This window comes from Tasmannia lanceolata, unplaced genomic scaffold, assembly GCF_043159265.1.
Source record: "Tasmannia lanceolata isolate RefF3 unplaced genomic scaffold, GAP_Taslan_0.1 ptg000019l, whole genome shotgun sequence".
Classification (NCBI taxonomy): Eukaryota; Viridiplantae; Streptophyta; class Magnoliopsida; order Canellales; family Winteraceae; genus Tasmannia; species Tasmannia lanceolata.
The window spans coordinates 12,994,228-13,006,679 of record NW_027518696.1 but is presented as its reverse complement, the minus strand read 5'-3'; the positions used below and the strand labels follow the sequence as shown (position 1 = coordinate 13,006,679).

Here is a 12,452-nt window from a genome sequence, read left to right as displayed (position 1 = left end):
TTAAATGATGAAACATGCTTCATTAGATCATTTATGAAATAAAGAGAAATTATATGATGCCCGTCCGTCAAATCACATGAAGGTGGTACTGCAAAAGTACGACCCTTGATATTTGATCAACAGCAGCATCTTAAAAAGTGCGCTGCTGTTGGATCAAATATCAGGAGCGGTACTGTTTTGAGGGTACTTGATGGTCGGGCACTATATAAAAACTCTTAAATAAAAAACTTTCTAGTAGACTATTTTTGCTCTTTTCTTCTCAGCCTTTTTTATAAGACGTCCACTTTAGTTTGATTATAAGGCACATGCGTACATCCATTTAGGATGTAGAAATATCCTTCCATTGGATAGGTGCATCATCCAATTTCCCTAATGCACTACAAGAAATACACTAATGATGACGGACAAAATCCGTCCCCAAAAGTACAATAGCCATCGACATATGTCTTTAGGGATGGAACATTGTCCGTCCCTAGAAAGGGTGTCCCTAAATGGATATATGGGGACTGATTTTGTGATGGTTAAACTGAAACATCCGTCGCTTCATATCTTGCCATGATGACAGACCAATGGCAATGTTTTTTCCTCTTCGTCGTGATAAGGTGTTTTTCTTGTAGTTTGGCCCAACAACTGTCATCATATTGTATGAACACTCACACTCTGCAGGTGATTAATATCAACAATATCGATGAAAGCAATTTGTTATCTATACCAATCAAATATTACAATGCCATAATCACAAGGAAATCTATGTTGTTCTTATTCAAGAATATCATACAAGATTAACACTAGCACCAAGGACCTTATCTTCTATAGAGCTTGGTCACAGTTGGACTCCACTGATCTCTCTTGTGAACTAGTAACTCCATTCTTTTGGAAGAAATATCTCTGGGGAAGAGCTCCGAGACTTTGAGAAAACACAGCACAGTGGAGAATCGCTATCCTGTTCTTCATCTCCAGTTTTATTTTGAATGAAATCGCGAATCTTGCTCTTATGTTCGTCTCTCGGTTCTGCAACCAAAGATAGATATTCAGTACAGTATAGATTTAATAGGCCAAGATAATCAATGGAGTTTTCGAGGGGCAAACCTCGCTGAGGCATGAGAGGGGATCCTAATGCATGGACATTAAGGTTGAGGGCCTGCACGATTCGGGAAGGGAGAAGGACTGGAGAGCAACCTACACGGTAACGTCCGAATTAAGACGGTGTTAAACAAGATATATGGTTAGATTATACTTGCATTCGTGACCCATGCTATGCATGGTGTAAAAGGTGGGCCCAGCTCATTAACAGGTGAAGTGTAAAATGATGGGCCCTACCCTATGCATGGGTTTGGGTGGAAATGGTGGGCCCCACCACATCAAAATATGAGGTTTAAAATACTGGGCCCCACCCATGCTATGTTATCCATGGGTTCTGGAGAAAATGGTGGGCCCCCACCACATCAAAACCTGAGGTTTGGAATAGTGGGCCCCACCCATGCTATCCATGAGGAGCACAAAAAATATCCAAAGATAATAAAATTCCACAGAAAAAATCCAAGGTCAGTTTGCAATTTACTAGGAAATTTTTTGGAAAATAATTCCATGGAATGACTATAGAAAATGGTAGAAAATTTATATTTTATGGAAAAAAAAATTCTAATAAAGAGTTTGCATGAAAATAATTCTGACAAAAAATTACAATAAAGATCTTGCATGTGCAACAGGAGGTGTAAATTGGTAGGCCCTACCATACCAAAATATGAGGTGTAAAATGGTGGGCCCCACCTTAATGCATGGCTTGGGTGGATATTGTCGGACCCACCCCATCAAAACATGAGGTGAAATGGTGAGCCCGGCCCATGTTATGCATGAGGTGTAAACAAATCCACCATAGAAAAATTCTAATTTTTTTCTATAGATAAAGCTTTCCAAAAAGAATTTTTCATGCAAAAAAAAAAAAAAAAAAAATCAACGACGAAGGATATGATTTACATTTAGTATAGGGTACTGATATTCCCACTACCATGTTTTGATGAAGAGACGAATTCTCCTTGTCTTCTCTATTCTAATTTGCAGCTAAGTACTTTTTGGGAATTGCAATAGTTTTTGATAGCTGGTTAAATTATAAAGGACAATGTGAGTTCGTCTCATTACCAAAACATGGTAGTGGGAGTATCAGTAACCTTAGCATATATTATAATTAGATGACCTGGGGAAACATGGATAATAGAAGTTAAAACTATTGTTTGTCACACAACTATAAGGTAAGATCTAAAAGCACTTGCAACTCCAGGCTAAAAGTTGGACTTCCACTAGTCCTAAAAAAAATAAAATGTTTTTTTTTCTGATGGAAACCACGGGCAAGAACTTTTGTGGTGGATGAATGCACGAATAAATGACCATAATACTATAATATAATATGCTATGATTTATTTTAAGTGCTTCATATTTTTATTTAATCCCTTTTTTCTTATGTTAGAAACCTCATGCATAATCTTGTGGAGACTAAATAAACTTGGCCCTATTTGAAGTGCAAGAAAAACTTTTCTGATGGAAATTTTTCTTTCCATGATTTAGAGGAAACTGATATGATTAATTGATTATGGTTAATTTAATTAGAGCAATGTTATCAAAAATTGAAGGTCCCTCTAAATAAAATTGAATAGGGTTGCTCAAGTTATCTTTTTTGGTGCATGTGTAAAAAAAAATCGGAAATTTTAGAAATATTTTTCTTTTCCAAACCTTTCCAAAAAATTCTGGCAATCCAAACATGGCCTAGTTTCATGATACCATTCCTCAGTGTCATTTTGGATTGGTTAATAGATATACCTGGTTTCTTGCTTGTTTGGGAGTCATTGCCACCATTCCGGGGGAGGAAGACACCAGTTCCACATGATCTTTGGCCGGAATCTAGAAAGATGGCTTGCATTCCCGGTCCGCCGGACATACGGTTAGCCTGAAACCGCGGCTTGTGATGCGGTTTCCATCTGGGCTTAGAAAAAGGTTGATGATACTAGAATAACAACATAAGTACATGTTAGTAAAGGGTAGGAGTAGTTATCTCAGTCATTTGAATCCCTTTTCTTCAAAGTAGAAAAACTGAATGCTGGAAAAATGAGATACAGAAAAGTCCTCAAGAGAATTTGATGACACATTAGCAGTCAATTTCCTTAGTCTATATTGGGTGACCTGCCAAGATTGAGAGCTATTTACAAAGAAATTAGTATCAATGGGCCCACGCCTTTCACCTGTGCATCTTGACTTTGTTTTTGTTCTATTTGCACACATTAACAAAGTTATGAACAGTGTTTACTTGTTTTAAAACCAAACACTTTTTCTTGCCTAATCAAACAATGAAAAATGGGAGAAACTTTTAAAAGGGTTTTTCTTTCCTCCATTTTCCTACCAACCAAAGAGGAAGTTCCACGTGCATGAAGTTATTTCAATTCGTAATCGAAATTGGTGCATATTTTGCATGAAAAAGTTGACAAAAGTATAATTGGGGCCAAATTGTTCAACGACCCAAACTATATATTATGTGTGGATGTGTCGTATATGTATCAAAAACCCACTTTGAGTTGATAATTCTAACCCTCCAATCTGTGTCTATTAAATAGATGGCCAGAAAACTACGAAGTATGGTCTGTAGTCACGGGAAAAATTAGGAGCGCAACTTGGGTCGAGTCGAGTTGAGCTTTTGGTAAAAAAATGAATTGGAATCAAACTGAACCCGACCCGATTTTATGGTAAAAGCTCAATCCAAATTCCTAAAAAGCGACCTGAATTCCACACCTAATAATAATTGAAGGGTTGGAATCATTCGATGGGAGTGGATTTTGGATCATGATCCATCCATATGAAGGCCTAAGAAATAAATAGTTTGTACCATACACTGAGAGGTTTAACAAAGAAATGTTTGTAATAAGAAATTGGCGGGCCTGTTATTCCCTCCCTTAATATTAGGCATACTTACAATATCACTTTGTCCTATATGTAAAAGTAAATTAAAATAAAAAAATTTCGCAAAAAAATATTGTTTTTATTTACTAAAAATTAAAATTTATTTGAAGTGATTTGCTAGGGTCTCGCAAAAGACATTTCGCCGAACGTTTGTTGCATGAGAGAGCAGCCACCTCATGAATAATGACAAAATCTGTTGGAAAGTAAGCCTCTGTGGCTGCTCTCTCATGCAACAGATGTTCCATGAAATGCCTTTTGCGATGGACCCTAGCAAATCCCTATTTGTAAATACAATTATGTAAGCCAATAAGGCCACTTTGGAGGAAGCCATTAGCCATATCATGTAAATCACTAACTGCAAATAATAATCATATTTAACTTTAAAAGCGGGTTCTTAGATATATTCCGTGTTAAAAAAAAAAAACTTTAAAACCATTTTCATACCAGATTATAAGCAAATGACTTTTAGATATCCAAAGACACCCTAATTTTTATTTTGGCAGGTAAGCTGAGATTGAACCTAAGACCTCAAGGTTTAGATGCAAAGCCTATTGAGTTACAGACCCAACTTCTAAAATAGAAAGAGGCCCAAAGTTTAGGGGGGCAATAACACAAAGCCTCTAAAGTTTCCCATACAGCAATATACACCACTATGGAAGAAGGGCTCTCCTTATAAATTCCAATATTTTCTGGGTCTCTCTCTGTCTACCTCTCTTTGTTTGTATGTGTAAATTGAGTAAAAAACAAGAAAAAAGGGTTAAAAGGGTACCGGAGGAAGTGGGTTTTCAAGCAGAGAATCTGGCAAGAGGCGATGACGTTGGGGCCTTGAATATACCTGAAAACAGAAGTTCAGAAAAAACCCAAATTCAATGAAGCTATTTTCTAATAAAGAAATTCAAACTAAACAAGATTTTCACATGAGAGAAGCTAGAGAGATTGTTATTAGACCTTTGAATCACAGGCCTCGCCAATAATGTGTGCAGGAAGCCACAATCTTCCATCTTCAAAACCCAAGACCATGTCTTCTTCCATAGAAACCGTTAAGAGATAGAATGTTTCTTCCTTGTTTTCTTGTCAATAGAGAGAGGCCTTTGAGCTCCAACTCCAGACCTGCAACGTAACCAATTATAAGAACGTGGAGAAGGTGTAGGAGTAAGAAATGCCCCTCATTTTATTTAAAATTACGAACAATACCCTAGAAATTTAATATTTTGTAAGAGAAACATAGGCTATATATTTTTCCACGCCCATAGAAGAATGAGGCTACATTTTCAGACATTCAAATCACTATATATAAGTGCCACACAGTGGACCCACAAAAGAACCTCCATGCGTGGGCCCTATATCACATAATTTCGCTGCATCTCCACCATACATATGTCATATCTACATCAATCTTGATATGACGTTGATTGTTCAATCAAATGAGCGGCTGTAGTCCCAAACATGTTTTTAAATTTCGACCGAAATCTGAAATTTTGGATTTCGGTCCTCACAGAAACCGAAATTTAGAATACCTGAAACGGTACTTTATTTTTGCTAGAAATTTCGGCCGAAACATGGTATTAAATATAATATTAATCGGTGGGTAGGATTTCTACGGAAATTTCAAAATTTTGGCCGAATTTTCGGTTTCAGTGAGGACCGAAATGCATTCCGAAACTGAAATTTGAAACCATGGTCCCAAAAAATATGAAATACATTAACAAAAAAAAGTTCAATGGTAATGAGGGCAGTTTAGTCATTAGACCAAGTCCTCGTTTTTAGGCAAGCTACGTGAGATTATAGAGACGTGGTTTGGGTTGGGTTGGGTTCGGTAAACTCCCACCCTCTCTCTCTCTCTCTACAAAACAGTTATAATTCTTCTTCACGTAACTCCTTTGCCTCTCTCCAACTCCACACAAACATTCACCCACGAGCCCAACTGCATTTTCAATTTTTGCCCTTTTCTTATCCGTACCCCTTGTTTTCATAATGACACTCCTAAATTTATTAAACATTTCTCTGATTGAGATATAGAATTTGAGAAGTGAGAAACTAGAGGAGTGCCGATATTAAAAGAGGAGATTGCAATATCATTTGCCTTTTATATTTAGTTTATAGTTTTTCTTTTCTTTTCTAAGAATGACGATTTGAGGGAAGAGAGGCTGCATGTTTTCTACTCTTTTGCCACCTGCAACACTAGCACTTCTTCTCCTTAACTACCGAACCAACCCACTAATTTTTCTCATTGTAGTCCATGTGACTACTGAGTTATGTAGTTCATTGGGTGTACATCTTGCGCTAAACCACAACTAAACAGCCATATGAGCTGATGGAACACATTAGATTAAGCCATTTAAAGTTGTCTCAAGCCAGGTTCGGTCCCACCTAGTCTCTTACCAAGGCAGCCCCTACTTAGGACTGTAAGTCCTCATGAGCATGGCTTTAAATTTCAGCCGAAATACCGAAATTTCGGATTTTGGTCGGGACCAAAATTTAAAACCGACACCGAAAATTGCCACCGAAATTTCCATCAAATTTGTTTTTGGCTGAGGCCGAAACCAAAATTTCAATCCTTGCTCATCAGCCCACTTTGTTGTAGCTTTCATTCTAGCCTTTTTTCAGGTAGTCCTTTCCACATGTTGGCCCATCTGTTGTTACTCGACCATGTAGTGTGGTGGCTGCTTCTATATATACCCCTAACAAATGCGTCGATTTACAGTCCTACAACTGTTGGAATGCACTAGATTAAGCCCTTTAAACCTGTCCCGTACTAGGCTGGGTCCAACTTAGTCCATACTAAGTTAGGCCCCAACTTAGGACGTAACATGACTATTGATTTGGGTAATCATGCGCAAATCTTTTCCTCAATATTGGGCCTCGATCGATCAAGGGTCCAGGATCATTTGATCAAAGGCAATCTCAACCAGAGATAATATTGTTTCCATAAAGTAAAGAACCATTGAATTTTATCTTGACTAAAGACGCATATCATGTGAGAACCTAGAATTGATCTTCACCATCTATCCGGACGGTACTGTTGGAATAGTGGGACCTAGCTTAATACTAGGAGACAAGTGAATACTATAGGTTGAGTTAAATACCTGCAAGGTATCGCGGACTATTTGAGTGGTCCTGTATGAAAATACTCTCTCTTAAGACTCAATTTTCACCGTACCTCAGCATCTACCTACCATCCCAACAGTAAAACTAGTCTCAAATGTCAACCAAAACCCCACAAGTGCATTATCAGAATTTTAAGAAACCTATTTTAAAATCTCCTAACCCAACCAAAACTCGACCATTTTCTAAATTCGAATTTCTAACCGTAGCTCGCCTACTTATCTATAATCCAACAAAATATTCTCTCTCTCTCTCTAACCAAAACACGTGCATTTTTATTTGTTAATTTTTTATGGCCACCCATGTTCGGCAGCCATGAGAATTTTTTCCATGGATACTAGTTTATCCATCTGTGCGAGAGGGAGAAAATTGTGAGAGCATGAGTGAGGAAAGGGTGAAAAGTGGCTGAAAATCAGGGAAAAGACATTTCATAGTTACCAAACATGGTCTAAGAGTTTCTCTTAAAAAACGTAATCATATGAAATTTGCAGTTGTCCCTTTTAAGCAATAGTATTCTTCCTTATTGGTTTTTTTTTTTGAAAGAATGTAATTGTACTCTTAGTACAAATTTTTGAGAAGATGTGATTAGGTTTAAAATGTTTACCATTTTTATGATGTATTTTTCTTTCCCTTTTTTTATTCTTTCCTCTTGAACAAATCCAACTTCATATCTTCTTCTTCTTCTTTTTTGTAGGTAAGCTAGGATTTGAACCTATGACCTCAAAATTGAGATACAAAGCACCTCTAACAGCATATCTTTGAAAGCCTACTATAACGAGATACTTTAGTTCATCACATCTCATTTTATAGGCATCAGAGAGACTCAAGAGAGTAGTGGAGAAAAAGGTCTAAAAGTCTCTTCGAGGAGACTTAGAAGCATATAGATATTTGTAGAGATGTAGCAAGTATAGTGTATTCTTGTAGTCTCTTTCTAGAGACATGTATATTAGATTTTATTAAGCATAGAAGGTTTTAGGGATAGTCCCAAATTATTGGACAATTGCGAAGTGATAACATTAAAACTGTTGGGAATGTTGCCTTGTTTCCCACGGCAACGGCGGGAATGTTGCCTTATTTCCCACCGTGCATGGGAAGGCAATTAAGGCAAACTTAGAAATCCTTTTTTAGGTTTTGGGAAATAAACCTAAGGTGTAGAAGATTGCTATCCTTGTCACACGGTCATAGTGTTGAGGCAAGGGTTGTGGCTAGAGAAAGAGATTGAGGGCTCTTTGGTGTGTTGGCTGCCAAAGGAAGAGAGAAGAAGAAGAAGAGAGGGTTTTCTCTTTGGGTTTTCTTCTTGGGTTATTCTCTTGGGTTTCTCTTGGTGTTTTCTCTCGGATTTCTCCCGGTGTACGGTCATGGGTTTGAGAATCAAGGAAAGGGTTGCAGGTTTGTGGGTTTGAGATTAAATCCATTGTAATCCTTGTATATTGTTTTTCTCATAGTGGAAGATTGTGTTTCTCGCCCGTGGAGTAGGCTTGGCCGAACCACGTAAAATCTTGGTGTTCATCTTGTGGCTTGGTTTATTTTTCTTTCTGTTTAATTTGTGCGCGATCGGATAGGATTTGCTGGCGGATTTTCTCAACAAGTGGTATCAGAGCACAGGTGAAGTGATCGTGGGTGTTGTGGTTGGATCGTGGTTAGAGCAATCGTAAGGAGTAGAAAGATTGTCCAAGAAAGATTTTAGTTCGAGGTGGAGCGCTGCACCGTGAAGAGAGGAGTAATCTGGGATGGCGGTAAAATCAAGTTCTACTCAATTGAACATCGAAAGATTTGACGGAAAAGGCAGTTTCACCCTATGACAGATGAGGGTGAAGGACATCCTAATTCAACAGGGCTTGGCTAAAGCGTTGAAAGGAAAGGATGGGAAGCCAGAGAAGATGACGGGTGCCGAGTGGGAAGACATTGAGTCGAATGTGGTCAGCACGATTCGACTATGTCTGGCAGATAGCGTTATGTTTAACGTTATGGAAGAAGAAGATGCGCCTAAATTATGGGATAAGTTGGAAAAGCTTTATATGTCAAAAAGCTTGGCCAACCGGTTGTATCTGAAGCGGCAATTGTACGGGCTGAAGATGCAGGGATCTTCTGGAACATATTACGGTGTTCAACGGGCTTATGGATCAGCTCCACAAGGTTGACGAAAAGTTGAAGGAAGAAGATAAGGCCCTATTACTTCTTACTTCACTTCCTGATTCGTATGACAACCTGATGACGACTTTATTGTATGGTAAGGATACGATAAAGTTGGAGGAAGTCACGGCGTCGCTTTTATCGAATGAGATGCGGAAGAAACATGTTCTTGGTATAAGTGAAGAACAAGGGTTGGTTGTTCATGGTTGGAATCAAAGATGAAGGTCGTATAACAGGGGATCAGGAAAAGGCAGGTCAAGATCCAGAGTCGGCGGAAAGGGCGTGCAATGTTACCATTGCAAAGAATATGGCCACATCAAGCTGGATTGTCCAAGGAGAGCTGACTGGGTGGACAATGGTGCTACGAATACTGTGGTGGCGGTAACGGATGAACAGAGCGAAGTGTTTGGAGACATTCTCACAGTCTCCACAGGTAATCACACTAGATTCAAGGTGCTCTGTTCATGTATGCTCCATGAGGGAATATTTTGATACGTTCCAAGAGACAAGGGCAGGTGTAGTGTCCTTGGGTGACGGGTCTACTTGTGACGTTACAGGAGTTGGGACGGTGAAGATCAAGATGTTTGATAGAGTGGTTCGTACTTTGAGTGGTGTGGCGTATGTCCCAAAGATGCGAAGGAATCTAGTGTCTCTTGGCCGGTTGGACTCCAGAGGTTGCAGGATTTCAACTGCAGGTGGAGCCATGAAAATCACACGCGGTTGTATGGTTCTGATGAAAGGAGAAGAGTGTGGTGGATTATATCGTCTGAACGGAGACACGGTAGCTAGTGTTTCTAAGATCTTGATGGCTAGTTGGAAACGGGGTAATTATGTGCGCACAAGTAGGGTCTCTTTCACAGTTGGTGCAGAGACGAATTTGCAGGTTGCAGACGATGGTGAGAGGATGATAGTACCTGCGTTTGGGAGGGTGGATCGAGATCCCTCTCCAAGGTTGACTGGGTGAGTCAACGGGTTCGTAGCTACACATGTATGTGCATTGGCCGTGTTGATCGAATCGGAACGAGTGAGAACCAGGATGATTCAAGGGTGTGTAGCTGGTACTTCAGAAGGCCAATGGTGGTTTGCGGCGATAGTGGATCGGTGACAGCATCAACGGAAAATCTTCAAGTGGCTGGGAAACAAGCCAAGGTGGAGATTGTTGGGAATGTTGCCTTGTTTCCCACGACAACGGTGGGAATGTTGCCTTATTTCCCACCGTGCATGGGAAGGCAATTAAGGCAAACTTAGAAATCCTTTTTTAGGTTTTGGGAAATAAACCTAAGATGTAGAAGATTGCTATGCTTGTCACACGATCATAGTGTTGAGGCAAGGGTTGTGGCTAGAGAAAGAGATTGAGGACTCTTTGGTGTGTCGGCTGCCAAATGAAGAGAGAGAAGAAGAAGAAGAAGAAGAGAGGGTTTTCTCTTTGGGTTTTCTTCTTGGGTTATTCTCTTGGGTTTCTCTTGGTGTTTTCTCTCGGATTTCTCTCGGTGTACGGTCTTGGGTTTGAGAAGCAAGGAAAGGGTTGTGGGTTTGTGGGTTTGAGATTAAATCCATTGTAATCCTTGTATATTGTTTTTCTCATAGTGGAAGATCGTATTTCTCGCCCGTGGAGTAGGCTTGGCCGAACCACGTAAAAAATCTTGGTGTTCATCTTGTGGCTTGGTTTATTTTTCTTTCCATTTAATTTGTGCGCGATCGGATCGGATTTGCCGGCGGATTTTCTCAACAAAAACTATTTATACGAGAGAGGTGGTAGCCTTTAAAACATCTAGTGCTTCCTTGTGTCTCTCCTACTTGGCTTAGGTACAAGGGTAGGCAGAAGTAGGCTGAATAGAGAGAGAGAGAGAGAGAGAGTTTGTTTACCGGGGAGTTTGTTTACCGGGGCGGGGGGGAGTTCCACATATCACAGAAGGATAAGCATGCACAACAAATCTGGTCAATCTCCAAAGATACGAACAAAATCAGTTGATTTCCCCCAGATGTAGAAATCTTCAAATATAGTTATATTTTTTGTTCTTTTAATCTTCAAATATATTTTTTTTTTGTATTTTTATCTTCAGATATACTTTCTGACTTTGTAAAACTAGTAGAGACATCTATAAGTGATTATTTTTTGCCCGTTGAATTAATATGATCATTCAAATTCTGAATTTTGTTATGGTATCGGATCAGCTCATCTTCTCTTGAGGAGCATCATTCTTGGAGTTGGTTTGGGTTCTATTAGAAAGTTACTATTTTAAAGGCCATGATAGATAATCCTTGGATTAGAAGTTTATCTACTCTTCCTAACTCCCAAGTTTAAGATGTGATTTGAGAAAATTGCTTCCTTGAATTTTTATCAATAGGAATAGAGTCATATAGGGGAGGGCATTGACAAAAAGAGAGAGAAAGAGAAAAAGCAGAAAGATCTTTCTTCCTCTTCTCATGGGCCTCAATCTTGATGTTCTCTAGTGCAATAGGGTGCCTCTTCATCTCAAGGTCGATTCGGCAATCCTGTTGTTATTTATCAATCATTTGGTAAAAGAGGGCATGAAGCTCTTGTTGTTGGCCTCGGAACGAACTTTCAATCTAATTAATAATTTTTGAGAGCCTAGTCTAATCTCATTAGTGCAGCCACCAATGATTTAGAATAGCATCCAAATATGGGAGAACTTCGCACATGTGGTCTTACTACTGTTCATCCAAATCTTTAATCTAGTAAAGTAATTACATGATACGACATCCATCTAGATGCATCCCATTTTTGTCAGGCAAATTTGGCGAATATTAAGCTAGAAGATGGTCACTCGGTCCCTGATGTTACAAAAGTATATTTGAGGATACTTCACAAGGAAACCATTTTGAATCTCTCCTTCACCATTCATATCTAAGTATACTATTACATGTGTGTGTGTGTGTCTGTGTGTGTGTGTGTGTGTGAGAGAGAGAGAGAGAGAGAGAGAGAGAGAGGCAGGGGAGGCTACCCAAAAAAAGTGATTTGTTGATCAAGCATTGATCTTTTAGAGGGTGTAAGCTTGTCATCTTAGTCACTTATAATAGTACTTAGAGATCTTTTTGGAAGGATTCTATCAATTTGTTGTTTGGAAATAGATCGGAGTCGATAATTTGAGCAACAGTCCCCACATATGCCTATAGATAAAGTGGTCAATTAGGATTGTCTAATCTGATTAATTTTTTTGGGATGGCCAAATCAGTGGGGGCTCATGGTATCTTAGAGACGAGGGCATCACTGGTTTCACACTAACTGTTCAGTGGTGGCCCAACCA

The 12,452-nt window shown here is 39.1% G+C and overlaps 1 protein-coding gene across 1 annotated transcript; it reads right to left on the bottom strand.

Annotated features, from left to right (window-relative positions):
- Positions 1-685: 685 nt before the first annotated feature.
- Positions 686-5,055, bottom strand: LOC143853090 (uncharacterized). Its single transcript, XM_077362810.1, has 5 exons — positions 4,894-5,055; positions 4,715-4,780; positions 2,815-2,998; positions 1,090-1,179; positions 686-1,011 (listed from the first exon to the last, which is right to left on the bottom strand). Exons 1-5 carry the CDS (start codon positions 4,975-4,977, stop codon positions 857-859), a joined length of 579 nt encoding a protein of 192 aa, XP_077218925.1. The 5' UTR covers positions 4,978-5,055; the 3' UTR covers positions 686-856.
- Between the last annotated feature and the right edge of the window lie 7,397 nt (positions 5,056-12,452).

Bases quoted from the DNA above. Each gene is read 5' to 3' on its own strand.
- LOC143853090 (XM_077362810.1), bottom strand. From the start codon at position 4,977: ATGGAAGAAGACATGGTCTTGGGTTTTGAAGATGGAAGATTGTGGCTT. The intron at 4,781-4,893 runs GTCTAATAACAA...TTCTGTTTTCAG, and splicing joins GCGAGGCCTGTGATTCAAAG to GTATATTCAAGGCCCCAACG. The intron at 1,180-2,814 runs GTATATCTATTA...GTTACCGTGTAG, and splicing joins CCAAACAAGCAAGAAACCAG to GTTGCTCTCCAGTCCTTCTC.